General features: G+C 55.6%; 1 protein-coding gene and 1 non-coding gene across 6 annotated transcripts in view; one reads left to right on the top strand and one right to left on the bottom strand.

Moving 5' to 3' along the window:
• Positions 1–7,866: 7,866 nt before the first annotated feature.
• TYK2 (tyrosine kinase 2) overlaps positions 7,867–27,836 on the top strand; it is a 22,760-nt gene continuing 2,790 nt past the window's right edge. For 4 of the 5 annotated variants that reach the window (XM_039251045.1, XM_039251044.1, XM_039251043.1 and 1 more), the window contains exons 1-22: positions 9,209–9,440; positions 14,297–14,420; positions 14,561–14,708; positions 15,059–15,222; positions 16,857–17,223; positions 17,665–17,865; positions 17,948–18,105; positions 19,938–20,046; positions 20,139–20,328; positions 20,424–20,527; positions 20,626–20,808; positions 20,890–20,977; positions 21,907–22,034; positions 22,874–23,009; positions 23,093–23,247; positions 23,986–24,136; positions 24,542–24,639; positions 24,917–25,109; positions 25,453–25,571; positions 25,935–26,107; positions 26,327–26,444; positions 27,646–27,756. In XM_039251045.1, coding sequence (XP_039106976.1) covers positions 9,209–9,440; positions 14,297–14,420; positions 14,561–14,708; positions 15,059–15,222; positions 16,857–17,223; positions 17,665–17,865; positions 17,948–18,105; positions 19,938–20,046; positions 20,139–20,328; positions 20,424–20,527; positions 20,626–20,808; positions 20,890–20,977; positions 21,907–22,034; positions 22,874–23,009; positions 23,093–23,247; positions 23,986–24,136; positions 24,542–24,639; positions 24,917–25,109; positions 25,453–25,571; positions 25,935–26,107; positions 26,327–26,444; positions 27,646–27,756 — 3,450 coding nt within the window. Of the gene's footprint in view, positions 7,944–8,790; positions 8,968–9,208; positions 9,441–14,296; positions 14,421–14,560; positions 14,709–15,058; positions 15,223–16,856; positions 17,224–17,664; positions 17,866–17,947; positions 18,106–19,937; positions 20,047–20,138; positions 20,329–20,423; positions 20,528–20,625; positions 20,809–20,889; positions 20,978–21,906; positions 22,035–22,873; positions 23,010–23,092; positions 23,248–23,985; positions 24,137–24,541; positions 24,640–24,916; positions 25,110–25,452; positions 25,572–25,934; positions 26,108–26,326; positions 26,445–27,645; positions 27,757–27,836 lie in introns of those variants that run through there. The other variant, XM_039251046.1, reaches the window with a different exon arrangement.
• LOC120244489 lies at positions 12,680–12,786 on the bottom strand. Its single transcript, XR_005531553.1, has one exon. It is a non-coding gene; the product is annotated as a U6 spliceosomal RNA (small nuclear RNA).

Genomic DNA, 27,836 nt, shown 5'->3' with positions numbered 1-27,836 from the left:
GGCCCTTCTGCCATCTTCAAAGATGGCGAAAATAAGTCAGACCCTCACATCACGTCACTCCGACTTCTTTTTCTTTTTTTAAACTTATTTATTTGGGGGGTGGGGTGGAGGGGCAGAGAGAGGGAAAGAGAGAGAGAATCCCAAGCAGGTTCCACACGGTCAGCGTGGAGCCCAACGCGGGGTTCAAACTCACGAACTGTGAGATCATGACCAAGAGTCAGGTGCTTAACTGACTGAGCCACCCAGGCACCCCTCCCCTTTCCACTTTTAAGGATCCTTGTGATGACCTTGAGCCCAACAGGATAACCTCCTTACCTTAAGGTCAACTGATTAGCATCCTCAATTTCCACCTGCAGACCCTTGTCCCTTCTCCCTAACGAAGCATGTTCACAGATTCTAAGGATTAGTTCACACACTACACGGGCGTCTTTGGAGGTCTCTCATTCTGCCCGCCACAGGGGGGCACTGCATCCTAGGGTCAAGGGTATGTGCAGGAAATAGAATTAGCAGAACTCACTGAGACCTGAGCCATGAAGAAGGCGGTCACAGAGACACAGCCACTGCTCAAACTGTGACCAGGCAGGGAAGGACTAAGGGAACAGATATCCCTCCTTGGTCTCCTACTTCTGGTCTCCAGCCAGGCTCCCCCACTGGCAGAACCCACCAGAAGCCAGGGACGTGGAAGCTGGGTGAAACAGTTCTCTTGTGGTACAGAGCCCAACGTGGGGCTTGAACCCATGAACCACGAGATCATGACCCCAGACAAAGTTGGACGCTGAACCAACTGAGCCAGCCAGGCGCCTCTCATTCCTTTTTAAAGTTAAATAATATTCCGGGGCGCCTGGGTGGCTTAGTCGGTTCAGCGTCCGACTTTCGCTTAGGTCATGATCTCGTGGTTCGTGGGTTTGAGCCCCGCGTCGGGCTCTGTGCTGACTGCCAGCTCAGAGCCTGGAGCCTGTTTCAGTCTGTGACTCCCTGTCTCTCTGACCCTCTCCTGCTCACGCTGTCTCTCTCTCTCTCCTAGAAATAAATAAAACATTAAAAAAAAATTAAAAAAAATAAAGTTGAATAATATTCCATTGTAGGATACACCATGTTTGTTTACCATTCATCCATCAATGGACACTTGAATTGCTTCCACCTCTTGGTTACTGTGAATATTGTTGCTGTGAACATGGGTGGGCAGATCTCTGTCCAAAACCTGCTTTCTACTGCATGTATACCCGGATGTGGATTTGCCGGACTATACGGCAATTCTACACTTAACTTGTCGAGGAACCATTAAACCATAAACATGTTTTGAATTCAGTAATTCAATGTCAGGGCCCCAGAAGCAGAGTGGGAACTTGTCCTCAAAATCCCTTTGTGCCTTTTCAATTTGGAACCACGTGAATGAATTACTTAGAATAAGTAACCCTTTAGAGGTGCCTGGGTGGCTCAGTCGGTTAAACGTCCAACTTACGCTCCAGTCATGATCTTGTGGTTCATGAGTTCGAGCTCCGTATGGGGCTCTGTGCTGACAGCTCAGAGCCTGGAGCCTGCTTTAGATTCTGTGTCTCCCTCTGTCTCTGCGCCTCCTCACATTCTCTCTCTCTCTCTCTCTCAAAAATAAACATTTAAAAAAATCCTAAAAATCTGAAAAGACAAATTCACCCATATTTTATTATAGGACTTACACTGTTTTATATCATGTTTATGGAGAATTTCTAATAGCATGAGAGAACGCTAATGTAAGCCTTAACTACATAAGAAACAAAACTGTACATACTGTCAGTGTGATGTCAAATTTATAAAAATTAAATTTTATATATTAAAAATATGTATATGGATGGAGCAAGCAAGTTACAGAGCCCAGCAGATGGATAGGATTTTCATAAAGTTCAAGAACAGGCTTTCTCCCTAGGCCTTCCTGCCTGGGCTGTTCCCCCTGCCTGGCACACCCTTCCCCCTGGCAGCTGCTCATGGCTTCACCCAGAGCCCTCAGGTCAGAAAGGTGGCCTCAAACCCCCATCCCCACCCAATCTCAAATGGCATTTCATCTCCCTGCTTTGCTTTGTCCCATATATGTCGCCATCGGCCACACTGTATATTTACTAATTCATCCTTTTCATCTGCTAATCCCCTGTAGGGCAGGGCATTCTATCTGTTCTCTCTCTGCGGTGTTCCCAGAGATCTAGAGCAAGGCTGAGTCCGCCACAGAGGCTTGAGAGATATGTCCTGACTTAGGGCGCCTGGGTGGCCCAGTCAGTTAAGCATCCGACTCTTTTTTTTTTTTTTTAAATGTTTTATTTATTTCTAGGACAGAGAGAGAGAGAGAGACAGCATGAGCAGGGGAGGGTCAGAGAGACAGGGAGTCACAGACTGAAACAGGCTCCAGGCTCTGAGCTGGCTGTCAGCACAGAGCCCGACGCGGGGCTCGAACCCACGAACCGCGAGATCATGACCTAAGCGAAAGTCGGACGCTTAACCGACTAAGCCACCCAGGCGCCCCCATAAGCATCCGATTCTTGATATCGACTCAGGTCATGATCTCACGGCTCATGAGTTCGAGCCCCACGTCGGGCTCCATGCTGACAGTGCGGACCCTGCTTAGAATTCTCTCTCTGCCCTCTCTCTCTCTGCCCCTCCCCTGCTCACACCCTCTCTCTCTGTCAAAATAAATTACTAAACTTCAGAGTAAAATAAAACAAAACTGTTTAAATGGCAAACAGCCTTCTTCATTGCTGCTGTTCCCTCCCAGGCTAAAAGTGGGAAATGAGAAGCAGAGATTCTCCACGTATTGATACTGTTTCTTTTTTCCTGAGTGGGCATTTTCCTTTATTAATTATTATGATAAAATATACGTAGTGTCAAATTTTCCATTTTAACCACGTTTAAGTGCACGGTTCAAGGGCATTAAGTACATCCACGCTGCTGTGTGTCCGTCACCACCACCCGTGTCCAGAATTCCTTTTTCTTCCCAGCGTGAAACCCTGTGCCCTTCCCGCTGCACTTACCCCTTGGTTCCTACCATCTACTTTCTTTCTCTATGAATCTGATTCCTCTAGGGATCTCTTATAAATTGGAATCAGTTGTCTTTTGTGTTTGGCTTCCTGCACTTAAAATGTTTTCACACTGACGTTGTAGGATGAAGTGTGCGTCAACGCTTCATTCCTCGTTATGACAATAACATCCCATTGTATAGCTAGACTACATTTTGTGTATCCCTTCATCTGTTGATGGATATCTGGCTTGTTTCTACCTTTTGCCTAGCTGATGTTTTTAATTTCTACCCCTGTACAAGTGCCTAAAATAGTTCCTAATAAACAGTTTTGGGGGCAGCTGGTTGGCCCCATCGGTTAAGCACCTGACTCCTGATTTCGGCGCAGGTCATGGTCTCACAACTTTTCAGTTTGAGCCCCAAGTCGGGCTCTGGGCTGACAGCGGGGAACCTGCTTGGGATTCCCTCTTTCCCTCTCTCTCTGCCCCTACTCTGCTTGCGCTCTCTCTGTTTCTCTCTTTCAAAAATAAATAAACATTTTTAAAAGTTTCTGCAAAATAGATCTACATTCAGTGGAAAGGAAAGGTCACCAAGAAATACCATTCGTTAAATGAAAAAGATGATAGCATTCACTCCGCACCTGGTTCTAAGCTCTTACGTGTAGTAACTCATTTGATATTCCTGACATATCTCTGAGTTTGAGACTCCAATCAGTCCCATTTGGCAGAGGAGGAAACAGAGGCATGGAGAAGTTGTGTCTGCCCAGGATCACACAGTGACCGAGCTGGGATTTGAACTCAGACCTCCTGGTTCCAGCCTTCATGTGAGTAACTGCTCTGTTTCTTCCCAAGACAAGAATAGAATGTTTTTAAGGCTGCTGGTGGGAGGGGCGCCTGGGTGGCTCAGTCGGTTGGGCGTCCGACTTCGGCTCAGGTCGTGGTCTTGCCGTTCATGGGTTCGAGCCCTCTGTCGGGCTCTGTGCTGACAGCTCAGGGCCTGGAGCCTGTTTCAGATTCTGTGTCTCCTTCTCTCTGACTCTGCCCTGCTCATGCCGTCTCTCAGTCAGAAATAAATAAAACTTAAAAAAAAAAAGGCTGCTGGTGGGAATTTTCTAGACTCCCGTACTCACACGGGTGCCTAACAAGATACGACAATTCCCTGGAAGGATTCCCAGAAAACAGACCAACCTAATGGCTGTTTTGGGGAAAGGACTGACCGTTCCACAAACCCTCCAATTCAAAAGAACACAAAGAGATTTTGATTTCATTCAGCTCTTGGCTTTTCCCTGGTCTGCTGGGAGCTAAGGGAGGCCCCTCCCTGCAGACTCAGGGGAAACCCCCGATGCTAACTTCCTGCCGAAAATACGCTGGAGACCGGTGGCCAATTGTCTCGGGTTGTTTAGGAGTGTCCCAGTTTTCACCTCGAAAGTCCCCAGTCTGGGAATCTCCCTCAGTCCTGGGTAAACCCTGGTGTTTGGTGGGGTGGCCTGGCACCACCCAGCTGGTCCTGTACACTGCCTGTGATGGAGGAGTTTGAGAACGAGGCCTGGGGAGCAGTAAATGTGCCTCCCCAGCAGCTTCTGTGGCCTCTTTTTTATTTTTTTAAATGTTTTTTATTTCTTTCTTTTTTTAAATATTTTTATTTATTGCTAGGAGAGAGAGACAGTGTGAGCAGGGGAGGGTCAGAGAGAGAGGGAGATACAGACTCTGAAATAGGCTCCAGGCTCTGAGCTGGCAGTCAGCACAGAGCCCGACGCGGGGCTCGAACCCACGAACCGCGAGATCATGACCTAAGCGAAAGTTGGACGCTTAACCGACTAAGCCACCCCGGCGCCCCTTATTTATTTCTGAGAGAGAGAGAGACAGCATAAGCAGGGGGGTGTCAGAGAGAGGGAGGCACAGGATCTGAAACAGGCTCCAGGCTCTGAGCTTGCTGTCAGCACAGAGCCCGATGCGGGGCTCGAACCCACGAACCATGAGATCATGACCTGAGCCGAAGTCAGATGCTTAACCAACTGAGCCACCCAGGCGCCCCTATTTTTTTTTTTAACGTTAATTCATTTACTTTGAGAGAGAGGCGGAGGAGGGGCCCGAGGTGGGGGTGGGGAAAGAATCTCAAGCAGGCTCTGCAACTATCAGCACAGAGCCCAACGCGGGGCTTGATCCCGAGAACCGTGAGATCATGACCTGAGCCAAAATTAACAGTCTGACACTTAACCAACCGAGCCACCCAGGGGCCCTTAAAAATAAAATCTTTAAAAAGTAAAATAAAATAAGTAAAAGGAGCTGAGAGGGCTCCGTAAACTCTAAGCTCTCAGCCCTGGGCCTGGCATCCAGCTTGGGACAATGTGAGCTGGTATTATAATTTTTCTCATTCCTGGGGTTATTACCATCATTGTGATCATGAGTCACAGCAGTCAGTTGCCACTTCTTGTCCCTCGGGGACGCCGGACACCCAGTCCCAGCTTGCTCTGTGCTCTGCGGTCCAGCCTCCATGCCCAGTGAAGGCTGTCCCACCTCACTCAGCTGGCTGTTAAAGCTTCTGGCACCTTTGGCTTCCTGTCGCTGCAGTCCCCGTGGCAAAGAGGAAGCTGAGGCCGGAAGGCCATGGTCAGGTCTTCCACAGCAAGCAGGATGGCAGGTCAGGCCCCAAATGGCTCCGTAGGCCAGTCACCCCACCAGTTTCTTAGGCATCTACTGGGGGCCAGGCGTAATTCCAGGTGCTGAGGATACAGCAGAGAACCACATGGATCCCCTCCCCTGCAGAGGTGACATTCTAGAGCGGAAGACAGGCGTGAAGATCAGTGCTCAAAGAAACTTCCAGTGAAATGTCCGGTTATCATGAAGACTGCAAAGAGGGGCGCCTGGGTGGGTCACGTGGCTAAGCGTCCAAAACTTCAGCGCAGGTCATGATCTCACAGTTTGTGAATTCAAGCTCCACATCAGGCTCTGAGCGTTGACAGTGTGGAGCCTGCTTGGGATTCTCTTTCTCTGCCCCTCCCCGGCTCTCACATACTCTCTTTCTCCTTCAAAATAAATAAATAAACATTTAAAAGTAAATAAAATAGTGCCCTGTTAAAAAAAAAAATAGGACTGCAAAGAGGGGCGCCTGGGTGGCTCAGTAGGGTAAGGATCTGACTTGACCTCAGCTCAGGTCAGGATCTCACAGATCGTGGGTTCAAGCCTCACGTAAGGGCTCTGGGCAGACAGTGTGGAGCCAGCTTAAGATTTTCTGTCTCCCCCTCTCTCTGCTCCTCCCCTGCTTGCACATGCGCATGCATGTACTCTGTCTCAAAAATAAATAAAATCTTGGAAGAAAAAAGACTGCAAAGAAAAGTACAGCGAGCAAAGGGACAGAAAGATGGGTTTGCTGATTAGAATGAGGAGCTTCTCCGGAGGTGTGAGTGTTTATTTCTTGGCCTAGGTAGTTCGTTTATTACTGTCGTTCTTTCAAACTGGACGTACAGGTGAAGTCCACGGAAGTTTTCTTTGATGCATGCTAAAGGAAAACTTTCTCTACTTATAACTCTTCTGATACCCAAAATGTGGATTTTCCACACCAAACAATTCTCCAATTTTCTGTGGACACCAACTGGGAGGAGCTTGATCAGATATCAAAGATGGGGGATTCTTGGCTCAGACTGGACTGAGCAGGCCAAAGATAGGCTCTGATTAGTTTGGTCAGGGAGAGGATCTTTGTCACCTCTTTGTGCCTCAGTTTCTTTCTTTGAGAAATGGGGATAAGAGGAGCCCCCCAGTGGACTGCTACCAGGATCAGATGAGATAATGCACGAAAACAGTGCACAGCTTCTGAGTTAAGGACAGCGACTTGCTGTGTGTGGATTAGAACTCAGATTAGGTGGGGGTCGGGGGAGGGCCCTGGGTGGCTCAGTGGGTTAAGACTCTTGATTTTGGCTCAGGTCATGATCCCAGGGTCATGGGATCCGCTCTAGGCTCCATGCTGAGTGTGGAGCCTGCTTAAGATTCCCTCTCTCTCCCTTGGTGTTCCTGGGTGGCTCAGTAGGTTAAGTGTAAGACTCTTGATTTGGGCTCAGGTCATGATCTCACAGTTCATGGGTTCTAACCTCAGTCCCGCTCCACGCTGGTAGTATGGAGTCTGCTTGGGATTTTCTCCTGGCCCCCACCTCTGCCACTCCCCTGCTCATGCTCTCTCTCTCAAAATAAGTAATTTAAAAAATATATATTTTCTCTCCCTCTCTCCCTCTGCTCCTCTCCCTGTCTTATGCACAAGCTCTCTCAAAATAAATAAATAAAATAAATAAAACAACCCAAAAAACCCCTCTGATCAGGTGGGACGTCCAGGCTGGTAGTTTGACAGCCTCAGAGGTGCAGGTGATCAGGAAAAGGATTTGAGCAGGTGGGCCAAAAACGCCTCCGAGGGGGGGCAGGAGGCGGGGGGGGGCGGGGTCCTCATCAGCCAGGTGGAGCTGGCCTGGGAGGGACAAGGGAAGAGAGGCAGCATGGAATGGAGTCACATAACAGGGCGATGGAAGAATGAATGGCGATGGCTGGGCTGCAGCCTCGATCGCCAACATGAGGACGTGGGGTTTACACCGGGTCCCAAAGCCTACCTTTGGCCTACTGCCCACGTGCAAAATTGATTTGGCGTCGCTGGCAGGGAACGCTCTCCAGCCACCCCAGCGAGCAGCCGCTTCCGCATCTCCGCCCACTTCCCCCAACAGCCAGTCGCTGACGCTGAGGCGCATCCAGGGGACGCCCCAGCCAATCGCGGTTGACGAGAGAAAAAGTGAAGCTGGGGACCAATAGGAACGCCGCTATTGCAACGAAAGGACCAATGGTTACCTGCGACGGGTCACAGCGGCGACCAATGAGTATGCCCATTTCAGGTGGCCAATAGGAGGCGGCGTCTCGGCGGCGATTTGGCGGTGGCTGCTCTTGGCTGCGGGGCGGGGTCCCGGGTTCGAGCCTGAGTCGGGGGAAGGGTGAGCCTGGCGTCTCCGGGAGGTCTTCTAGAGGGAAGCGGCAGGCGGGAGGCGAGGCTGGAGGCTGAGGGGGGGGCATGGGGGGGGAGTGGCTGCGCTTGGCGGAGGGGTGGGGTGGGGGGAGTGGATAGCAACACCCGCTGCCTTGTGACTGGTCAATGCCTGGTGGGTGCACGTCGCGGTTCCTGCCGCTGCCAGCAAAGTTTCGAGATTTGGGTGTTTGGGGTGGGGGTGGGGGGTGAGGGGTGCGGACGTCCTGAGTGCAGACCTCACTCCTACCCCATCTGCAGAGCTGGCTCTGAGCCCGGTGGGAATGAGGAAGGAGGAAATGGACCTCTAAACTCTTTCCCCCGCAATACTTTCTCAAATGCTAACACATAATAATCGCGAACATTTATTAAGTACCTACCGCCTGCCAGGCCCTGTGCCGAGCGCTCTCCCTGCCGCGTCTCACTGAATCCTTCCAACAGTCCTTTGAAGGAGAGGCTGTTACATGCCCATTTTCCAGATGAGGAGACAGGCTCAGAGAGGGGCTGATTCCCGAGGAATGTGACCTTGTGCTCTGACGACATTCTCTTCTCCCGATTCCTGTTTATCTTAAAACTGGAGGACTTGGGGGCCTGGGCCGGGCTCTAGAAAAGTCCACAGCTGAATTGAGGGCAGAAAACGAAACACAAGCCCTCCTAGGCTCAGGGGAGCCAGCAGGACCTTGGGTCACTCAGCGGGGGAGATGTGGGGGGCAGGAATCCTGGCCTGCAAGAGAAAGATGGTCCGCACGATGGAACCAATAGTAATGACTTAATTCTCATTTTTGTCATATTTGTTATTTTTTCATGTCGGCATTAAGGGCTGTGCTGTGATGTTACAACCGTCTTTTCATGGCAATGCTCCCAGCATCTCCATTTTCCGCTGGGGAAACTGAGGCGCAGTGTGGCTAAGTGACTTGTCTGAGTTGACACCGAGGGATCCAAGATTTGCCCCTGGCCTGTTTGACCACACTTGCCTGCCTGGTGCTTTGGGGAAGGTGGGTTCAAAACAGGTTTTTATATTGGTGAACGGGCCGATAAAGGGGTTCACTGTTGTTCACGACAGATCTCATAGGTGGGGGCGTATTCCCTAACTCCGCCAAACATATGTAGAAATAGGCTCAGGGAGGGGAATTGGGTGCTTAAGTTCATTGAGAGGGGGTTCCAGAATCTTCCCCTCAGGCCTCAGCCTGGATGGGTGGAAGGTTGGGGGGACGTCAGGCCAAGGTCTGGGGGCTGATGGCCTGTCTCTTCCCAGCCGAGCCAGCCATCAAGAGCATGCCTCTGTGCCGTTGGGGTGTCACCACCAGGAACGGCAGGCCTGATGGGGATGCTCAGCCCATGGCCACCCGGGAAGGCCTGAAGGTCCTTCTGCACTGGGCTGGCCCTGACGGCGGGGACCCCTGGGTCACCTTCAGCGAGGCCACACTGACCGCAGAGGAGGTCTGCATCCACATCGCACGCAGAGTCGGTGAGTCTGGGGCGCTGGCCGTGTGGCGGGAGTGGAGGTGCTGACAGCCGCGGGTGGGTCTATCCATCCGTCGGCCTGTCCGTCCGTCCGTCCATCCTTCTGCCCATTCACTCAGCAGACATCAACTGAGCACCTGTAGTGTGCCAGCCCCAAATCACTGCTTTTGTAGAGCTGATATTCCAAAAGGAACAGCAGCAAGGAACACAATAAAGAAGAAAACTGCGTAGGACAGCACAGATAGATGATGGAGAAAAGTTAAAAATTCGGGAGAGGGCTCCTGGCCGGCTCAGTTGGTAGAGCGTATGACTCTTGACCTCAGGGTTGTGAGTTCAAGCCCCAGGTTGGGTGTAGAGATAACTTAAAAAAAAAATCAGGAGATAAGGGAGGGAGCCACAGAGCTATCTGGGGGGGGATGGTACACGGCAGAGGATATCATGTGCAAAGGCCCTGAGGTAGGAATTTGCCAGAGACAGCAAGGAGGCCAATGTGGCTGTAGCAGAGTGAGTGGAGGAGGGGGCAGGACTAAGCGAGGGCAGGGTGGGGGGTGAGGGGGCAGGTTGGGCAGGGCTTTGTGGGCCTCAGGGAGGACTTGGGACTTTATTCCAAGTGAGGTGGGAGCTATGGAGGACGGTGAACAAAGGAGGGACATAGCTGGACTCAGGCATCATGGGTGCTCCCTGGCTGCTGTGTGGGGAGTAGCCCGGTGGGGGAGGTTGGGAGGGGGGAGACCAGTGTGGCAGTGACCTCCAGCTAGGGGACATCGGGGAGAGGTCAGCCAGGGCCAGATCTTACAGTGCCTTAAATGCCAAGGAAAGGGTTCAGAGTTTACACTCTTCTCCTGAGAGCAGTAAGCAACTATGGAATGGCTGAGAGCCTACAGTAGAGGGACCAAAAATGTAATTAAAAAACCCTTTTTTTAATGTCTTATTTATTTCTGAGAGAGAGAGACAGAGCATGAGCAGGGGAGGGTCAGAGAGAGAGGGAGACACAGAATCTGAAGCAGGCTCCAGGCTCTGAGCTGTCAGCACAGAGCCCAACGCGGGGCTTGAACCCACGAACCGTGAGATCATGACCTGAGCCGAAGTTGGACACTTAAACGACTGAGCTACCCAGGCACCCCCCAAAAATGTAATTTAAAAAAAGTTTTATTTATTTTGAGAGAGAGAGAGCACGCATGAGCAGGGAAGAGGGCCCAAGAGAGAGAAAGAGAGAGAGAATCCCAAGCAGGCTCCATGCTGAGCATGGAGCCCAGTGTGGGGCTTGATCCCACAACTCTGGGATCATGACCTGAACTGAATTAAGAGTCAGACGCTTAACTGAGTCACCCAGGCGCCCCCAAAAGTGTAATTCTTTCTTCCAGAGGAGAAGGTCTCTCCGATGGGACTTTGCTTACATGGAAAGAATTTCTAGGAAGTTCTCTCAAACCGCCTTACCCACAGTCTGATGGGGACCTAATGGTGGATTCCCACCACACGTTGCACTTTCCTGTTGGTGGCTGATTCTTCAAGAGTTCAGACAGGTGTGCTGGGTGATGTGACACATGCCCAGCGGAAGGAACAGTGTTTGTAAAGGGCCCAACAGCTTGATCTTTTGAGGAAGCAAAAGATCTTATGAGTGACTAGGTTGTGAGTTCCAAGAATTTGGAAAGGGAAGTGGGAGTTGAAAGCGGAGCCTGATTTGTCAGGGTCCGGGTCATGGTTATTCTGTGCCAAGGGGGTTGGGCTTTCTCATGGGGCAATGGGGAACCATGGAAGGTTCAAGCCAGAAAGTGAAACAGATTGGTTCTTTAGGAAGATGTCTCCAGATGGGGCGTCCTCCGTCTGCGGGAGGCCGTCAGGGTCCCTCTGTAGGGGAATGCGTACCTTGCAGTCAGGTTGAATGCCGAAATGTTCCACTGTCGGGGAAAAAGGAATTCAACCAAAGTTACACATGTCATGTGGGAAGTTGATTTATTTTATTTTATTAAAAAAATTTTAATGTTTTATTCTGAGAGAGAGAGAGAGAGACAGCATGAGCAGGGGAGGGTCAGAGAGAGAGGGGGATTCAGAATCTGAAGACAGGCTCCAGGCTCTGAGCTGTCAGCACAGAACCTGACGTGAGGCTCGAACCCATGAACTGTGAGATCATGACCTGAGCTGAAGTCGGATGCTTAACCGACTGAGCCACCCAGGCGCCCCATTTAAAATTTTTTTGATGTTTATTTATGTTTGAGAGAGAAAGAGACAGACAGACAGAATGTGAGCAGGGGAGGGGCAGCAAGAGAAGGAGACACAGAATCCGAAACAGGCTCCAGGCTCTGAGCTGTCAGCACAGAGCTTGATGTGGGGCTTGAACCCATGACCTTGAGATCTGACCTGAGCCAAAGTTGGATGCTTAACCAACTGAGCCACCCAGAGCCCCGTTTTTTAATTTTAACTTTTATGTTTTAATCTCTGCATCCAACTTGGGGCTCAAACTCATGACCCTGAGATCAAGAGTCTCATGCTCTACTGACTGAGCCAGCTGGGTGCCCCTCACGTGTGAGGTTTTAAAACCTTCTGTAACATGAAAAATCAGGGGCACCTGGGGGCTTAGTCGATGAAGCATCTGACTTTGGTTCAGGTCATGATCCCACTGTTCTGAGTTCAAACCTGTGTTGGGTTTGCTGCTGTCAGCATAGAGCCCACTTTGGATCCTCTGTCCCCCTCTCTCTGTGCCCCTCTCCCCTACCCCTCTCTCTCAGAAATAAACATTAAACAAAGAAACGAGGGGCTCCTGGGTTGCTCACTTGGTTAAGCATCCAGAGTTGACTCAGGTCATGATCTCATGGTTCGTGGGTTCAAGCCCCTCATCAGGCTCTGTGCTGACAGCTTGGAGCCTGAAGTCTGCTTCGGATTCTGTGTCTCTGTCTCTCTCTACCCTTCCCCTGCCTGTGCTCTGTCCCTTTCCTTCTGAAAAAGTGAATAAACATTGAAAACTTCTTATTTATTTATTTATTTATTAATGTTTATTTACTTTTGAGAGAGAGAAAGAGACAGAGCGAGAACAGGGGAGGGTCAGAGAGAGAGGGAGACACAGAATCTGAAGCAGGCTCCAGGCTCTGAGCTGTCAGCACAGAGCCCGACGCGGGGCTTGAACTCTTGAACCCTGAGATCATGACCTGAGTTGAAGTTCAGTGCTCAACCAACTGAACCTCCCAGGTGCCCCCCAAAAACTAAAAAAATAAATAAATAAACACAAATTTAAAAACATTTTTTTTTTTTTTTATGGAACGCTTCACGAATTTGCGTGTCATCCTTGCGCAGGGGCCATGCTAATCTTCTCTGTATCGTTCCAATTTTAGTATATGTGCTGCCCAAGCGAGCACTAAAAACATTTTTTAAAAAAAAGGAAAAGAAAATTGTAGGGGCACCTGGTTGGTTCAGTTGGTTAAGCCTCCAACTCTTGGTGTCGGCTCAGGTCAGGATCTCAAAGTTTGTGGGTTCAAGCCCTGCACTGACAGCACAGAGCCTTCATGGGATTCTCTCTCCCCCTCTCTCAGCCCTTCCCTGGCTGCTCGCTTGCTGTCTCTCTCTCTCTCAAAAAATCAATAAACATTAAAAAATTTAAAAGAAAGCAAATTGTAGAAGGACACTGATAGTGTGAAACCAGATTTAGAGCTTATAACACCTGAGAGTAGGTCATAGAGGATATGGAAACGATGAACTCTATTTCAGGAGGATGGTTACCTCTTTATGGGAGGAGAAAGGAAGTGGATGTAGGCAGGGCCTTCAATGGTAGTAGACGAGTTTTAGGTCTTTATCTTTTTTTTTTTAATTAAAAAATTTTTAAATTTTTAATGTTTTATTTTATTTTTGAGAAAGAGAGAGCAAGCGGGGGGGGGGGGCAGAGAGAGAGAGAGAGAGAGAGGGAGACATGGAGTCCTAAGCAGACTCCAGGCTCCGAGCTGTCAGCACAGAGCCCGACACGGGGCTCGAACTCACGAACCCTGAGATCATGACCTGAGCTGAAGTCGGACGCTTAACCAACTGAGCCCCCCAGGCTCCCCTGGATCTTTATCTTGTGTCCGTACTTTGGTGATGATAAATGATTCCGGGTGGACTGTCTTCGGTGAAATTCGTAAGTGGTGTGTAGAACAGGATGCCTTGGGCGGCCGGTGTAGGGAATAATTGCGGGGTTGGAGGCTGCGTAGGGCTGGGTTTTGGATCTGAAGGACCCCGGAGAGGGGGAGGATGCGGAAAGAGCAGGCCTGGTGACCCATCCGATGTGGGTTGCTGGCGGGGCGGGTTGGAGTCAAGGACAAGGACCAAGTCCTAGTTTAAAGAGCTGGGCAGACAAGAGGCAGGTCTGGGGACCTGAGATGAGATCTCTTTGGAACAAGGCTCGTCTAAGAGGGCTCTGGCGTCCAGCAGGCGGGTGGCTGTCCCTCGGGGCTGCAGTTCCGAGCGCGACTAGGCAGAGTGCCAGCAGCTTGGAGAGCTGGGTTGGCCAGTCTAGGATAGGTTCTTGCTCCAGGAATAGGCCTCCCAAATTCTCCTGGGTCAAGGCCAGTGAAGGTTTACCTAACATCTAATGCAGGTCAGATGGTTTGCTTCCATCTTGCGGCTTCTGCTCAAGGGTTTTCGACACCCCGAGGCAGGGAAGAGGGCGGGACAGTTTATTTCCAGGCCTGGGAACCTGCGTATCCCTTCCGGCAACATCCTGTTGTTCAGAAACCAGGAGGGGGGAATATAGTCCGTGAAGCCACAGCACGGTCAACATGTTGCATTGCCCTCGACGTGCAGGGGGAGGCCCGGGGAGGGGAGGGCCCAGGAGGGGGCCCACCGGGCAGAGGGCGGCAGATGCGGGCTCCTGACCTCGTTTCTCCCCTGTCCCAGGCATCACTCCCTCCTGCCTCAATCTCTTCGCCCTCTTTGATGCCCAGGCCCAGGTGTGGCTGCCCCCAAACCACATCTTGGAGGTCTCCAGAGACATGAACCTGACACTGTACTTCCGCATGAGGTGGGTCAAGGCCCCTTGGGAGTCTTGCCCCCTTCGGTTCTGCTCCCTCGTTCCCCCACACCCCATCTTCCCAGAGCCGGTCTGAGCCCGTGCTGAGGCCCCAGCTGCTCCCCAACACCGCCCCCGTTCCCCTCCTGCAGGTTTTATTTCCGGAACTGGCACAGCATGAACCCACAGGAGCCAGCCGTGTACCGCTGCGGGCCCCCCGGGGCCAAGCCTTCCTCCGAACGGGCAGAGCAGGGGGTGCAACTCCTGGACCCAGCCTCCTTTGAGTACCTCTTTGAGCAGGTGTGCGCCAGGCTGTGGGGACATGGGACTGTTTGGGAGGGACTTGGGGGTAGCTGAGGAGCCCCACTTCCCTCCCCAGTTCACTAAAGCTAATCGGTTTCAGCTCATGCCATCTGGAACCCTTCAGCTGCCTGAACCAAAGGGTTCTGAGATGTATTGCGTGGGAAGGAGTGCTGGGATCAATTAGCCATGTCTGTCACGGGCCGAGGGTGGGCAGAGGAGGCATGCGTGCTGCATATTTGGCCTTTCCAGAAAAGGGGGATTCCCTCCCATCCCCCGAGCGGACAGAAGCCAGGCAGTGAGCAGGTTTTCATGCCCCCCTTTCTGTTTGACCTCCCCCCCACCCCCAGGGCAAGCATGAGTTTGTGAATGACGTGGCACCCCTGTGGGAGCTGACCAGCGAGGAAGAGATCCACCATTTTAAGAACGAGAGCCTGGGCATGGCCTTCCTGCACCTTTGCCACCTCGCCCTTTGCCATGGCATCCCCCTGGAGAAGGTGGCCAGGAAGATCAGGTGTCTGCGAATGGGGCGGGGACAGGTATCTGGGAGCCACGGTAGACCTTGCGTACTGCCATTCGGCAGACACTCATCCAATACTTATCCAGTGCTGGGGGCCGAGGCTGCAGCAGTGACCAAGTCGGGCGGAAATCCCTGTCCCCTCGGAGCTCACGCCTGGTCAAGCAGCCAGGCCCTAAACAAAATAACAAAAGCAAAAGGTCCCGTGTTTCAGGTGATGATAAACGCACAGGGGAAACAGTAAGCGGGGAGGGAGGAAGGAGAGTGTCAGAGAATGAGGGGCGTGCGATTTCAGGCTGGGCTCTCCGGGAAGCCCTCACTGAGAACGTAGCATTCACATTCCATGGTTTGAAGAAAGGGAAGGGGGCAGCGGGGTGGGTATCTGGGAGGAGGGACCCTCAACAGAGAGCAGCCAGTGCCAAGACTCTGAGACCTGGAGGTGTTGTAGGATGTGTGGTTGGAGAATTCCTTAGAGTTCAAGGGAAGGAAGGACATGAGAAAGAGCATGGGGAGCTGGGAGCGAGCTGTCTGCACCTCCATTCCTGTGAAGGCCTGGGTAATCCGGGTACACTGCCTGGAGGAGGCGATGGGAGAAATGGATCTTTCACGACCAGCAGTTCTTCTTAAAGCACATATCTTTCTGTCCCTGTCGTGTTACCACTCTGGAAGACCTGGGCTGGGACAGTGAAGTCCAGGGTGCTTGGAAGCCCAGAGGAGGTACCCCCTCTAGCCTGGATGTCAGAGAATGTCCTTCCCGGGGGAGCTGACATTTCTGCTAAGACCTGAACGTTGAGTCAGCTTTATCCAGCTGTGGACTGTGTTGGCCAAGCATTCTAAGCAGAGGGAAAAGCCTATGCAAAGGCCCAGAGGCAGTAGGCAGCAGAGGGTTTTTTCCTGATCTGTACTTGGAATACAGGGGCCCGAGAGCAGGAGCCCACCAGGCTGTAGTCAGGGGACCCTTCTCCCGAGGGCTCCACGGAGCCCTGGGAAGCTTGCAAGTGGGGGCAAGAGGCAGCTACCACCTCAAGCTTTCGGATCCCTCTGGTCTAGGGGTGGCAGAGAGGGCTTGGGACACAGAGACTGGGGCTCAGACATCCGTTACCTGAGTGAGCGAGTGAGCGGTACTGGTGGTCGGATGCCAGGCAGGCGGTGGGGGGAGGGGGGAGGGGTTTGTGAGGAGCAGAGGGGCCTCCCAGGGCTGTGCCTTTCCTCGATGATGCTGATAGCGGTGATAAAAACTGACCGTGACTTTGACCGACACACCTGACGTTCACATACATAGGTCGCATCAGGTGTCAGTCAGCAGCCCTACTTGCCTCAGGCCGGGGAGTGGGCCCTGTTTGACCCCAGCTCATATATGAGAAGGCCGAACCCTTTAGGAGGTTGTCCAAGAGCTGGGGCGTTAGCCCCGGTGTCTGCTCCCGAATTCCGGCCCCTCCGGCCCCTCCGGCCCTCCTGTGCCGGCCCTGTCACCTGTGTTGTCTTTCTACTTGCACGACGGCCTGCCTGGTTTCCAGCCGAGGCAGCTGAGGTTCAGAGAGGTTAGGCTGCTCGCCCGGCGTCCCGCAGCAGGGCCCGCAGCCTGGGCTCCTGACCGGCCCCTCCTGGTTGTCCCCGCCCCACCCCCCCAGCTTCAAGGACTGCATCCCGCGCTCCTTCCGGCTGCAGATCCGGCGGCACAACGCGTTAACACGGCTGCGCCTGCGGAGACTGTTCCGCAGGTTTGTGCGGGCCTTCCAGCCGGGCCACGTCTCCCAGCAGGTCATCATGGTCAAGTACCTGGCCACACTCGAGCAGCTGGCACCCCGCTTCGGCACGGAGCGCGTGCCTGTGTGCCACCTGGAGGAGCAGGCCCAGGCCGCGGGGGGGCCCTGCTATGTCCGGGACAGTGGCCAGTCCCTCCTGGAGCCAGGGCCTGACTTGGCCACCGGACCCCCCACACATGAGGTGCTGGTGACAGGCACTGGCGGCATCCGGTGGCGGCCAGTACAGGCAGAGGTGAGCAGAGTACCTCTTCCATCGGGGCGTGGGGGAGGGGGAGGCAGGGCAGGCTGGGGCTGGACTTCCTGCTTAGCCTTGGCCTCTGAAGGTGGCTGCTGTGAGCCCTCCCCCCATGTGGCTCTGGAGGGTATCTGTCTGTGCCTGGGGGTTGTTTTTTGGGGGGAGCAGCTCTGTCTCTGTCTACCCCCTGGGGACCTACTTTCTGGGCCCTGTACCTTTGAGGGACCCTCGTCTGGTACGTGCGGGTGAGAGGGCTCGGCTCCCCCTCTCTACCTCCCTGAGGTTCTGGCTTCTGGCGGGTGTATCTCTCGGGGGAGGGTCTCCATCCCATCTGTGACATGGGGACTTGGGGCGGGCCGGGGGGGGCGGGAGCGAGGAGCCTCTCCCCGGGAGAAATGTGCGGGGCATTGAGCAGGTGTGGCCCTGCTGCGTTTCCAGGGTCTCCGCAGCGACGACGGTAGCAGCAGGAACCCCCGCACTGGCCCATCAGGGAAGAAAACCAAGGCCCAGGAGGGGGGCAGCCCCCCGGTGGGCAGGCCTCAGGAAGCGCCCTGGGCCTACTTCTGTGACTTCCAGGACATCACCCACGTGGTGCTGAAAGAGCACCTAGTCAGCATCCACTGTCAGGACAAGTGCCTGGTGGGGCCCGGGGCCTGGCGGGGGCGGGGGCGGGGGGCGCCTCCGTTCGGCGATGGCTGCCTGACATCCCCCCGGCCTGTAGGAGCTCACCCTGCCTTCCCGGGCTGCGGCCCGGTCCTTGGTGTCGCTGGTGGACGGCTACTTCCGCCTAACGGCCGACTCAAGCCACTACCTGTGCCATGAGGTGGCGCCTCCGCGGCTGGTGATGAGCATCCGGGATGGCATCCACGGGCCCCTGCTGTGAGTGCGGGGAAGGTGGCTGGGTGGCATGGTGACGTGGTGGCCACCAGCGGGGCCGTGAGCTCCAGGGATGGTGCAGCTGCAGTGAGGTGTGTGCATGTGTTTGTGTGTGTTGAGGTCTTTGCATGCATTTGCGTTTGTGTGTGTGTGTGCTCCCCCCCGTGTGAATATACACGTGCAAGCAAGCCTTCCTGTCCTAGCACGTGCCTACACGTGAGTGCAGCAGTGGGTGTGGGCGTGTGTAACCACACACACGTGCACATGCATCTGTGTTTCTGGTGTACGTGTGTGCACACGTGTTTGTGCACCATGCACGTGTGTGCTTGGGTGGGTGTGTATGGCTTCACCTATGCGGGTGCATGTGTGGAGTGCACACATGTGTGTGTGCCTGAATGCACGCGTGCACGCCTGGGGTCAGGGGGAGAGAGGGCACCTGCAGTGTGGGCATGCGCCATGACAGTACCTGGGTTTGGGACTGTCACCACGCATATGTGACAGCTCTTGGTGTGCGGCTGTGTTTTATGCGTATAAATTGTCATTGCCTGTTTCCGCGCGTGACGGGATGGTGATTTTTGTGGAGCCGTAGGCTGGACGAGCGCCGTTCACGTGTGTGCCTGAGTGTTTACTCCTCGCAGGTACGTGTTGTCCTGGTGATTGTAGGCCACTGTCTGCGGGTCTGTTTGGACGTATGGGGCCACGAACATCAAGTGTCAGTACTTAAGTGGTCCTCAGATGCTCGTGTGGCCCTCCCGCATGCTCGTGGGTCGGGGTGTGTGACTCTTCCTTCCTCTGGTCATTATACCTGTGCCCAGCTGGTCCTGTCCTATCTCCGGCGCTGGGACAGGCCATCGAGGTGTCTAAGAGGTCTGACAGCTTGGAGCCTGGTCTCTGCCCTGGAGGAGGGTGACGTGGCCATTCCACCTCTTGAGGGCTGTGGCTGTGCCATGTCATGGCCGGTGTGTGCAGCCACCTGTCCTGGGCTCTGGGGGCCACGTCAGCGTGTGTCCTGGTCTGTTTGGGCGGCTATGACAGTAGCATTGGCTGGGTGACGTACAGACAACGCACATTTACTTCTCATAGTTCAAGGCGCAGGCAGGTCCAGTGTTGGGTTAAGAGCCCCACCTCCTGGGTTGTAGACACCCTTTTGGCTTGGTCCTCACGTGGGAGAAGGGGCCGGAAGCCTTCTGAGGTCCTTTATAAGGACACTGATCTTGTTGGTGGGCTTTCCACCCTCGTGACCTAATCACCCCGAAGCCCCCACCTCCTCACACCATCACCTTGGGGGTTAGATTTCACCCAGGAATTCTCGGGAGACATGTTCAGTCTATAGTAGCATGTGAGCCCTGCATGCGCGGGTGTCTGGGCCTGTGTGGCTGTATACCATGTAGTGCCTGTCTCTGCTCATGACGGTTGTCACCTCTGGGTCTGGGATGTGGGTGCCCCTATGCCACCACATCATAGCGGGTAACTGGCTGTGCCTGTGATTGTTGTGCTATGAATGTGTGACAGACTGTCTGCTGCGTGTCAAGGTGGCTGGCCGGGCGTGTGCCCATCCAGTATCTGATAGCAGTTTACTGTGTATGTGTGTGTTACCATGTTGGTGACACTGTCCGGCCATTGTCACACACGACTGTATGCCCGTCCTGGTGCCTCTTTCATCCTGTGAGTGTTCGTGTGCATGACCATGTTTAATCGGCATGCGTGTCTGCACATACGTGCCTGAGTCAGACATTTGTCCCAGCTGGGAGCGCTCCCCCGGGAGGGGGGAAATCCGTGTGTCCTTGTTGCCGGGCATGGCCCAGCCATACCTCGGGGTCCCCTGTCCTCTGCAGGGAGCCCTTCGTGTTGGCCAAGCTGCGGGCCGAGGATGGCCTCTACCTCATCCACTGGAGCACCGGGCACCTTGACCGCCTCATCCTCACGGTGGCTCAGCGCGACCAGGTGGGCCTGGGGCGGGGGTCCTGGGCCGGGGCTGGGCGCGCTCCCTGCCTGGACCCCCGCTCACCGCCCCCACCCCTGCCCCCCACCCCCAGGCACCTGGTGCTCAGCACCTGCACCTGCGGAAATTCCCCATTGAGCTGCGGGCCGGGAGCTTCGTGCTGGAGGGCTGGGACCGCGCCTTCCCCAGCGTGCGGGAGCTACGCGCCGCCCTGCAGGGCTGCTCGCTGCGGGCCGGGGACGACTGTTTCTCCCTGCGCCGCTGCTGCCTGCCGCGGCCCGGAGGTATGGCACGGGGCACGTGGGGGGACAACGGGGTGGGGGTGGGGGCGTCTCCCCTCCCCCGTGCCAGCCCGTGGTGATGCCACTTGAACCCCCAGAGCTCTCCAACCTCATCATCACGCGCGGGTCTCGGGCCAGCTCCAGCCCACTCAACCTCAGCCAGCTCAGCTTCCACCGCGTCTGCCGGGATGACATCAGCCAGGTGGGTGTGGCCGGGGCTCCCCGGGGCATGGGGGGGGGCCACGGGGAGGACGGCCTCGGGCTCTTGTCATGGAGGCGCTCTGTGCCCTGTCCCCCCAGCTGTCCCACTTGGGCCAAGGCACAAGGACCAATGTGTATGAGGGCATCTTACGAGTGGGGGGAAGAGGCCCCAAGGAGGGCACGGCCGATGGCGGGGACCCCCCCACACCCACTGGGGACTGTGGGCAGGAGCTGCGAGTGGTACTCAAGGTGCTGGACCCCAGTCACCACGACATCGCCCTGGTGAGTGAGCACCGCCAGGGGCCCGGTGGCAGGATGAGGGGGTCAGGGTCTGTGGCCACCTGACCTGTCCCCTGCCCGCAGGCCTTCTACGAGACAGCCAGCCTCATGAGCCAGGTCTCCCACGTGCACCTGGCCTTTGTGCATGGCGTCTGCGTGCATGGCTCTGAGAGTGAGTGGGCCCAACCGCTGCCCCCCACTTTGCAGTCCCCACTTATACCCACTCCCTGGGTGGTACCCTGACCTTGACCTGTGTCCTCACCCCAGACTCCATGCTGCACCTTGACTCGTATCTTGGTCCCTGACTACACACCCCAGTCTGTGGCTACTCGACCTTCAACCTGTACCTCACCCCCTGACTGTATCCCAGCATTCACTTTGCATCCTTACCCCTGACTATACCTTGACTCTTCCCGCCACCCCGATGCCTGGCTATACCCCTAACCCTCGACCTACACCCTGCCTCCCGGCTGTATCCCTAGCCCCCCTGCCTATCACCTCTACTGCCCAGCATCTCTCTACCCTCTGACCCCACCGGCACGTGACCCCATGCGGACACCAGCACCATTGGGCTCCACGCTCCTCCCAGATCTCAGTTCTTGCTTCTCCCCCACCTCTACCCGCACTCTGCGTGAACCTCAAAACTCCTTGCCCAGGGTGAGCCCAGCCGGTAGCCCCCACATCCTCAACCCCACGCCTCCGTCTCTCTTGCTTTCCCTCCAACTCTGGTCTGCACCCCGTGAGTGCCCCAGCCCGGTGGGACCCTGTCATCAGGATGACCTGATACCTCAACCTTAATCTTCACCCTTCCCCTTGTCCGAGCCCGCCCCAGGTCCCCAGCACTGTCCTCACATTGTCACTTCACATGTCGGCTCTCCCTGGCCCCACCCTGGGCTCAGATGCCAGCATTCACCTCTGCCTCACCCTGCACCCACTCCCCTCCCCTCCCCCCGCACTCTCCTCGCCCCAGCGTCTCTCCCAAGTTGCCCCCCCCACCTCTGCTCCGATGCCTCCCCTACCCACAGCCCCAGCCCCCATGCCCCACCGCCAGTGTCCTGGAGGGTGGAGACGGGTGGGCAGCCCCTTGCCCGGCCTTTGCAGACATCATGGTGACAGAGTACGTGGAGCACGGGCCCGTGGACGTGTGGCTGCGGCGGGAGAGGGGCCACGTGCCTGTGGCCTGGAAGGTGGCCGTGGCCCAGCAGCTGGCCAGCGCCCTCAGCTACCTGGTGTGTGCCTGCGGGTGGGGCCTGGGTCAATGGGGAGCGCCCGGGTGGCCTCAGCATTGGGTGTGGAGGTCGCAACCCGTTACTTAATCCACACCCTGGCCCTGGGGGATCTTTCCATGAACCTCTCCTGTTCACACACTGCTGTGGCTCCCATGTCCCCCAAGAGAAGAATGCCTAACCCCTCTCTGTAGTGTCTGAGGGCCCGTGGGGCTCGGCCTCAGCGGCCTCTGTCACTCTTGCCATTCATCCCCGCTCCTCCTGGCTCGGTCACCCCGGTTTCCAGAGCACTTCTGTGAGCCAGGCTGTGTCCTAGGCCCCGAGGACACAGTGGAGAACAAAACAAGAGTTTCTGTCGTTAGGGAGCTGCGATCTTAGTTGGGAGTGACAAACAAATAATAATGAACTGCATTACGTGGAAGAAGCAAAGGTTTAAATAGACGGGTGGGGGAAGGGCTAACTAAGGTGCCCCGGAGGTGAGGGAGGGGGCCGAGAGGGCATCTGGGCAGGTGAATTCCGGGAAGAAGAACAGCCAGTCTAGAGGCCCTGGGGAAGGAGCTCACCGGGCCTGGTTAGGGCAGTTGGACCTGACCGGGAGTTTGGCCCCCAGTCCCGGGAGAGCTGGAAGGAGGTACCTACTAGATGCCAAGTGCAGCCGGGTCCCGATGACCGTGTATTTGGGTCCCCAGGATGTCCTTGATTGTTTCGTGAGGTTTGTGGTATATTTGACCACAGTTATTTCTTTTACGTGGGCTGTCCCTGTGGAGACCACATGGATGGGACTGGGGGAGGCATCTACAGTCCCCCCCCCCAGTGGCCACGCCCTTTCCACCCCACCACAGGAAGACAAGAGCCTGGTCCATGGTAACGTGTGTGGCCGGAACGTCCTGCTGGCCCGGCTGGGACTGGCGGAGGGCACCAGCCCCTTCATCAAGCTGAGCGACCCCGGTGTGGGCCTGGGTGCCCTTTCCAGGGAGGGTGAGGACCCGGGCAGGGCTGGGTTCAGGGACAGGCTTCCCCCCACTCTTTCTACCCTTGGTGACATCTGACCCTGGCCCCAGAGCGGGTAGAGCGGATCCCCTGGACAGCCCCCGAGTGCCTCTCTGGCGGGGCCAACACCCTAACCACCGCAGCCGACAAATGGGGTTTTGGTGCCACCCTCCTGGAGATCTGCTTCGACGGGGAGGCCCCGCTACAGGGCCGCGGCCCCTCCGAGGTATGTCTAGGGCTTGTCTGGGTCCATCCTGTAAAGGGGGTTGGGACTTCCAAGGAGTCCACAGTCCACAGGGCACATTCAGGGTCCAGAGCTGCCTCCCCTCTGGCTGTGTGGCCTCCTATCTCCGGGGCTCCATCTGGTTATCTATCACTTGGGGTTAACCAGTCCCTATGTCATAAAGTCGTTGTGACATACAGCAAATAAGTGACATGCTTTCGGTTTTAAGCAGAGCAGCCAAGGCCGCGATGGGAGCTGCACAAGCCGTGGGGGTGAGGGAACACCAGAGGGCCCCCTTGAGCCAGTTGAGGGGTCAGGCAAGGCTTCCCAGAGGAGGTTTAGCCTAAGTGCAGAAATATTGCAGTGACCAGGCTCGGAAGTGCAGCCCAGGCAGAGGTCACAGCATGTTCAAAGGCCCTGATGCTCTGGTGCGGTCAGATTGCTGCAGGAGCTTCCTGCAGACTGAGGAGGGGCTAGGTGCAGAGGTGGGTGGAAGCCAGGGCAGGAAGGACCAAGTGTGAGGTGTTCAAGCAAGATCAGGTGGACTTGGGATCAAGTCCTGGCCCTGCAGTGGTGATCAAGCCCACTTCTGTTTGTGGAGCCTCAGATGCCGCATCTGTAAAATAGGCATGACAAGAACAAGGACCTAGCCTGCTCTGAGAGCTTGACTGTCTTGGAGAAGGGGACCAGCGGTGGGGGGAGAGGGGTGGGCGCTGACTCCTGTGGGTCCCTTCCTGGCAGAAAGAGTGCTTCTACCAGAAGCAGCACCAGCTTCCTCAACCCTCATGCCCGGAGCTGGCCACACTCACCAGCCAGTGCCTGACCTATGAACCAGCCCAGCGGCCCTCCTTCCGCACCATCCTGCGTGACCTCACTCAGCTGCAGCCCCAGAGTGAGCCCCACCCTCTTGCTGGGACCCCTGCTTATGCCTACATGGTGTGCTTGAGGTTTCTGCACAGGGACTCCGCATGTGTGCCCATTTCGAATTCACTTAAGTCCGTGCAGATGCCTGTGCTCCCCTTAAGGTTGTATTTAGGGAGAGCCACAACTTCTTTGGACAGATTAGGCCCTTGCAACAACGCCTTTGCTTTTGCTTTGTCTCTTGATCTAAGAACTCCGAGGTGTCAGTTTCGGTGCAGCCAGTTCTGTATTTTGGACAAGAAATGGAATTTTCCAGCTGTTGCCAAAACGTTTCCTTATATTTGAGATCAGATGCTGGGGGAGCAGGGGCCCGCTTTCTGTGCCCCCAAGTGTGGAAGAGGCAGGGGTCCAGTGACACCCACTGTGACTCTTCCAGATCTTGCTGACGTCTTGGCCGTGAACCCCGACTTGCCTGCGTCTGACCCCACCATTTTCCACAAGCGCTATTTGAAAAAGATCCGGGATCTGGGCGAGGTGAGGGGCCTGGGGCAGGGCCCGGACTGTCAGAAGCCCACCGGGTAGAGTAAAAAGAGTTTGGGCCTGAAGTTAATTCGGGAGATCCGGGTAGGGCCTGGCTTCTGAGACCCTCGGCCTCAAGGGAGGCCCTGAGGATTTGAAAAGGAGGCCTAGCCCGCAAGGAGACCCCCTAACACAGAGTAGGTGGGGCCCAGGATTTTCCAAACAGACCCGACTGGAGGTGGGGCCTGGGAAGCCAGAGTAGGGCCGACCCTCCTGCGTGCTCTGGGGCCAGGGTCATTTCGGCAAGGTCAGTCTGTATTGCTACGACCCGACTAACGATGGCACCGGCGAGATGGTGGCTGTGAAGGCGCTCAAGGCGGGCGGGGGCCCCCAGCTCCGCACCGGCTGGAGGCGGGAGATCGACATCCTGCGCACGCTCTACCACAAGCACATCGTCAAATACAAGGGCTGCTGTGAGGACCAAGGTGGGCGGGGCTCGGTGGGCGGGGCCACAGGACCTGGCCCAATTAGAGCCTCTGGCTAGGGGACGCGCTCGGGCGGGTGCGCGTGGGTGGGTGAGACGCGCTGCCTACTTCCCACCTTGGCCAGCTGCTGGGGCCTGGATGGGTGCGAGGAACCTTCCGTTCCCTCACCTGAGGACCCGGGGTTGAGGTTCGGGGTGAGCTGTCCCACCTGAGGACCGGGCCTGGAGTGGCCGAGTCAGGGCCTCACCTGGGGCGGGGCGGGGGCGCTGCGGGGCTCAGCATGGGCGGCCCCCAGCTCCCGGCTCCAGGCTCCATCGCTCGCCCGGGCCCCCTTCTGCATCAGGAGAGAAGTCGGTGCAGCTTGTCATGGAGTACGTGCCTCTGGGCAGCCTCCGGGACTACCTTCCCCGGCACAACGTCGGACTGGCGCAGCTGCTGCTCTTCGCCCAGCAGATCTGTGAGGTGGGCCAGTGGCCCCTGGTCCTTGAGCCTGCCGCCTCCTTTTTGGCCTGGCCTGAGGGTCCCATACGGTCAGCTCACCAGGCCCCAGCCGTGGGCCGGCTCCCCAACGCCCCCAGTTTCCACTCGCCCGGAATCTCTGCGCCCTCTCGGGCACGCCTGGCAACCCAGTCCCTCCCAATTCTCCCACCCCTGCCGCCACCGCTCCTCCCTTTTGCTGGGCTGCACCAGCCATCCTGCCGCTCCCGCACCTGCTCCTCGCCATCCTGACCCGATCGCCCCCTCCCCTTCCGATCCTGGTCGTGACTCCTCAGGCTCTACCCCGCCCCACTGAGCCCCACTGATCCTGGCTCGCCCTTCCCCCAGGGCATGGCCTACCTTCACGCACAGCACTACGTCCACCGAGACCTGGCTGCCCGCAACGTGCTGCTAGACAACGACAGGCTGGTCAAAATCGGAGACTTTGGCCTAGCCAAGGCTGTGCCCGAAGGCCATGAGTACTACCGTGTGCGCGAAGATGGGGACAGCCCCGTATTCTGGTGACCAGACAGGACCAGCTGGAGTGGGGTGGCGGGGTCACCTGGAGCAGACAGGGGGAAGGAGCTGGAAGCTGGGGTCTCAGATGACAGGGCCTGGTCCAGTGAAACTGCCCCCCGCCCCCCCTCAGGGTGGGGCCCTAACTGGGACCAAGAGCTCCCAAGCCCCGGGTAAGGTCTCTAACCTGGTCTGGCCCAAGGCCTGAGTGCCCCTCCCCCCAGGTATGCGCCGGAGTGCCTGAAGGAGTGTAAGTTCTACTATGCATCTGACGTCTGGTCCTTCGGGGTCACCATGTATGAGCTCCTGACCTACTGTGACTCCAGCCAGAGCCCCCCTTCGGTGAGAGCCGGGCCCTCGGCCCCACCCCATTCCAGAGGAGTTAAAAAGGCATACTTTGGATTCCTAGCCCCTCCACTTTAACAAGTGCTTAATCCACCTGGGCCTCACAGTCCCCGTATGTAAAACGAGCCCCTTGCAGTGTAGGGGGCTTGGACTGTGATAGAAAGCCACTCAAATAGAAACAGCATATTCCATTATTTGCAGACTCATGGGAGACAGGGGGCGGAGCTTGACGTAGACCCTCAGATGTCAGCAGGAGTCCCATCTTCCCTGTCTGCGTCCTTCTCTGTGGTCGCATCTCTCGGGCAGGTCCTCACCCTGCTCTGTTGTGGCAAAAGTGGTCCCTTGGCCTCCAGGTACCCATCCTGGCCGCTGATGGGACCAAAGGGCCATCTCTCTCTCCCCGACCCCAACCTCACGTAGTTTAGGACTTTATGATTGGCCCAGCTTGGCTCATATGTCCACCACGGGACCAATCACTGTGTAGCCACGGGCCATCGTTATTGGCCAGGCTGGGTTGGGGGAGGAGCCAAAGCTCCGCTAAAAGTTCATTCCAGAGCAAATCCTAGGGCCATTGTAAGGGGGGTAGGGCATTCTGTTTTTTGGGTTTTTTTCTTTTAATGTTTTATTTCTGAGAAAGAGAGAGGGAGGCACAGACTCTGAGACAGGCTCCAGGCTCTGAGCTGGCTGTCAGCACAGAGCCTGATGTGGGGCTCGAACCCACTAACCGTGATATCATGACCTGAGCTGAAGTTGGACGCTTAACCGACTAAGCCACCCAGGCGCGCCAAGGGTGGGGCATTCTGGACAGGGGCTTTTGCTGGCTCAGTCAAGAAAGGATGCAGCTCTTGATATCCGGACATTGGGTTCGAGCCCCACGTTGGGTTTAGAGATTAAAGTCTTTTTAAAAAAAAGGATTCTGGATAAGTAAAAAGTTTGCAGAGAGGCTTAATAGCAAACAGCTGTTTCAGACTTACTATATGAATGTTAGTTACCTAACTTCTACAGTAACCCCAGTGGTAGACGTTACCGCCACATTTTACAGGTGAGTAAACCAAGGCCCAGGGAGATGAAGTCATAAATGTAAAGTTCTGCTCCAAGAAGCAGCAGAAGCGGGACTAGAAGCCCAGCAGTTGCGAGCCCCTGACCTCTGCCTACGTAGACACGCTTCCTGAATAGACCTTGTCTTGTTTTTGGGTAGAAATTCATCGAGCTCATAGGCCTCACCCAAGGGCAGATGACAGTGCTGAGGCTCACTGAGCTGCTGGAGCGAGGGGAGAGGCTGCCACGGCCAGAGAAATGTCCTTGCGAGGTGAGACCCCCACTCCTCCTGTCCACCTCCCCATCGGCCACTGCAGAAAGAGCGGCCATCGCATTTCCAGTCCTTTCCTC

This window comes from Hyaena hyaena, unplaced genomic scaffold (assembly GCF_003009895.1).
Source record: "Hyaena hyaena isolate Hyena2069 unplaced genomic scaffold, ASM300989v1 scaffold_392, whole genome shotgun sequence".
Classification (NCBI taxonomy): Eukaryota; Metazoa; Chordata; class Mammalia; order Carnivora; family Hyaenidae; genus Hyaena; species Hyaena hyaena.
This window is presented reverse-complemented; position numbering and strand designations above follow the sequence as displayed.